This window comes from Fulmarus glacialis, unplaced genomic scaffold (assembly GCF_000690835.1).
Source record: "Fulmarus glacialis isolate BGI_N327 unplaced genomic scaffold, ASM69083v1 scaffold7864, whole genome shotgun sequence".
NCBI classification, from domain to species: domain Eukaryota; kingdom Metazoa; phylum Chordata; class Aves; order Procellariiformes; family Procellariidae; genus Fulmarus; species Fulmarus glacialis.
In genome coordinates this window covers 39,036-43,133 of record NW_009206025.1, presented here as the reverse complement: position 1 = coordinate 43,133, position 4,098 = coordinate 39,036, and the positions used below count along the sequence as shown (strand labels likewise).

At 40.8% G+C, this 4,098-nt stretch overlaps 1 protein-coding gene across 1 annotated transcript in view; it reads left to right on the top strand.

Annotated features, from left to right (window-relative positions):
* Positions 1–334: 334 nt before the first annotated feature.
* The window catches only part of LOC104075172 (polycystic kidney disease protein 1-like 2), a 42,329-nt gene continuing 38,565 nt past the window's right edge, over positions 335–4,098 (top strand). Inside the window, 2 exon segments of the mRNA XM_009575594.1 lie at positions 335–722; positions 1,274–1,438. Of these exon segments, the coding sequence (XP_009573889.1) occupies positions 335–722; positions 1,274–1,438 (553 nt within the window).

Below are 4,098 nucleotides of genomic sequence, written 5' to 3'. Positions count from 1 at the left end.
CTCCAGCTTTAATGTTCACACAATGATGCCTTTGATGTACGAGCTTTATCTCACTTTCCCATGTGTCCAATAGCAGCATATATCAACTTTATCTCCTCTGCTCATGAGGAAAGCACTACTCTAATGTCTTCTCGTCAAACTGACTTCACATGGAATGAGACGTTTATACAACAGGCCTCACAATGGCCATTGCAGTGACTTAGCATCAACACTTGTTATGTGTATCCTCAGACGCAATCACCATTATATATTAGAAGCAATCTGTTCTATGTTCTATTGCTGGTATTGTTGCAAGCAGCAAAGAGGAAGGAGAAATGCTGATGACATGCCAAGGATGACATCTCAAGCTTTTGAAGAAGGCAGCAAAAAGAGTGGTGATGTGATAAGCAAGACCAGTACCACACAGGGCACTGAGCTGAGAATGTGGCTGGGGATCGCAGTTCTAATTTCTCTTGCTGTATGCTTGGCTGTGGAGGAGGCAACTGTTGATGAAGGAATCCCTTGCTCAAAGTACCAGCTAGCTTTCAACCATTCATGCTATGAGTTTGTTAGACTCCAGCGTACATTCACAAGTGCCCAGAGCTGGTGTGAGAGAGGAGGAGGGCACCTTGTCTTTATTGAAAATGAGGAAACTCAAGAGTTCTTGCAAAAACATATTGCTGAGGATCAGGAATGGTGGATAGGACTGATCTCAAACTCCTTGCTGAATGAAACTACTGACGGTAGGTGATTTTGAAATCATGTCTTCTTTAAAACTGTATCAGCCCATGATGCTTACTTAGTGTGACAACAAATGCAATCAGTCCCTCTGTAGTCATCTGATGAAAAGCCACTATCTTTTGTTGCTGTAACTTCAGATTTATATTAAGATGTTTTAATTGCCTGCTTCACTTCTCAGTTGCATTTGTCACCCTTTCCATCGGATCTTGTGGTGGTGAATTAGATCAGCTTGCTGACCCAGTGAAAAAAATGTGCTGGGTTAGTTTTCTAGTGGAAGAGCAAGCTGAGCCAATTCATCACACTAGGAAGTGCTGCAAGATCTGATGCAAGGGAAATGGTGGAATCTTGAGGCTGGGAGCACAGGGGGAAGTGGCGGTGTCTCTTTTAGTGATTGTATCATGTTAAATATAAAATGTAATTGAAGATCCCTATGCAGACTAAACCACCTCTGCTTCAGTAGGAGCAGGGCTACAGTCCTGCTCTGCAGGCTCTGACTCTGTAATTGTGTTACTGTGGAAAATAAACATTCAGGACACGATTATTTTGTTCACAGGGTCAATGATTTGGCTGGACACTTCAAATATAAGCTACAATAACTGGTACAAGGATCAGCCATCTCCCTTCTCATCCACTTGTGGGTACATCCTGAAGAATGCCAAGTATCAGTGGGGCGTGACTGAAAATTGCAGCCAGGAATTTGACTTCATTTGTGAGTTTGGTAAGATACACAACAGCTGGAACTAAGAAGTGAGCATGCCATGTTCACAACTGTGCATAAATTGCCTTGTTGCTTTCAAAGTGGCTGCACAATAACTTTAAAAAGTTTATTAAAAGTGAACAAGCAAAAAGCCATATAATCCCAGCAGGTGCTCTTTTTCCAGTGCACTGATGTAAGATCTGATCCAAAGAAAGGAAGAACCCTGAAATCACTGGGAGATGTAGGTGCTCAGCAACTAGCCACTAAGGTCCAGGTTTCCAATAGAGGGCTAGTAAAATAGAAATGAATCTGGGAGTGAATCTAAATGTGTAGCAGTCCATGTCTACAGCGGACGTAAGCTAGCTAGTTTAAAGCCAATTTCAGTAGTGCATAATAGCATGGTTGCAAGAATAAACTCCCACAATATCGTAGTACCTGAGCTAGGTGGGACCTGTATGACTGCCCTGTAAACATACTCTTAATCATAAATATGTGCCAAAATAATTTCCATTTGTAACTGAAGCAAAAATACAGCCAGGCTTCCAGAGACACCACTCCTAGAAGCCTGGAGTAAGCAAAAGTGAGAGCAAGTTTTTCTTGTTTCTTCTCAGACCTTTCCATCAGGTGAAGTTCAAGGGCTTCCAAGATAAGGAAGCAGAGAGGAACCTGTAGTTCCTGGTGGCATTTTAGTGCTCAGACAGAAAATCTATAGACATTGTGTCCCTTAAATTGTGGCTTGGAACAAACAGTCCTGGAAAGGAATGCTGGCAATATCGTCCCAGTCAACATATAGATATGAGGGGAATTCGTGTTCCTCACGCTTTGCACGTAAGCCAAGCCTTTTAAACTGTAACTAGAACTAAGGTCACAAGCACTGGAAGGACAGTCTGGCTATAGGCTCACTAATATATAAAAAGTCTTCGAATCCAGTATGCAAGTACAGGTGACCACAAGCCCTAGCAGTGCTCCTGCCCTGGTCCAGTACTGTACTACTTCTGACATAATGAACAAGTTATTCCACAATCAGCAAAACTAATAAAGTTTTGTTTCCTGTCCTGATTTTCTGTTCCACATCCCCTCCCTACCCTCCTCCTCAGCACTCCCAGTTCATTCCCATATCCCCAGCATGTCCCACCTCTGCAAACACTTTTCTCTCCCTCAGCTCCCTCCCTTAGCAGTTCTGCAGCTGCCTCAGAGCTCCAGCTGTACGTGCTGGCCAGTTGAACTCCACATCGTGGAACAGAGATAAACATTGGGTTATAACCCCTATTCGTAATAGATGCACTGATGTAGCTCTTTCTCTTCTACCTACCTATTGATTTGCAAGAAATTTTAGGGTATTTTGAGGTTTATATCTATACATCAAATTTGGCTGAAGATGACTAACATTAAAAACGATTGGGGGAAAGGAAATTGGCAGGCAGCACAATCCCTTAAGCTTATTTTCCTTGCAAAAACAGACTAAAATTATTTTTCCATTACAGCCTTGGTAGACAACTGTCTGTTTGTAAGGAAACTACCAACTGTTACCATAGGATCTGACTTAAAGCCCATTAAATTCAAAGAGTCTTTGCATTATTGAGCAACAATGTCCTACACTACATCCATCATTCCATTACCCAGGAAACCGAGAACAGGTTGAGGCAATTATAGTGTTGTTTTCAGTATCTACAGCTCATGTCCATTAATACACACACATATTTCAATAATAGACTCCTCTTTTACCAGCTTTGCGTGCAAGGAGTTGGATCTAATATCTCAAAGAAACGGGCAGTATTTTCATTAGTTTCCCCGGGTGTTGAATGTTTGGATGTTCCCACAACCTGACAGTGCTTAAGTTTGTCTCTCTGTAAAATGGGCATAGTGATACTTAACACCTTCATACACAGCTACTGTGAGGCTGGGTTCATATTGAGTTTGAAACTTCAAATGAAACTGATACCTTATCTACTTGATCATCTGAGATAGGTATACATGTACAAACAACTAACCAGACAGTGTTCTGCCTTCACGCTTTCTTTGGTCATCTATCCCAGCATTATTTGTGTTTCTCAATGCAAGTAAAAACTTTCCTTGTAATTGTTTCTTATTATTTCTATTCTACCATCTGGTGCTCTGTAGGTTAGCAATTCGCTGTAGTCAAAATATACATATTGAACCAGGGTTTGTACATAGGAACACAAACGAGGTTCTGTACATTTTTCCATGTAAAATTTGCTGAGACAGCAAATACTATGGGAACTCTATACAAAGTAAAGAACAAAAAAATGCATGAGATGATAGTCCGTATTAGAATTTAACAGCAAATTATTTTTCAAGCTTATTTAGAGAGCTCTAATCTGTAAACTGATCATGTTGCTATAGTTACAGCCAGGCTTAGATTTAGCCTTCAAATAACAATAGCACACAATTACTGCAGTGTGCACACATTGGCACGGTTAAGCAAGGTACTTAAGGGGAATGATCAAAACAGCAACTGGAGGACAATCTATTTAAACCTGAGACAGCTGAAACAAAAACATTCTTTTGCAACACTCCCATATGAGAGCAGTCTTTCGCATCTTCCTCTTCAGGGTATTAAGTATCCTGATTACTACAGGATACTAAGAATTCTGAAAGATAATTAACTGTCCTAGATTAATCAAAGAATGAGGTGTACGCATTTAGTGATATGACCTTAC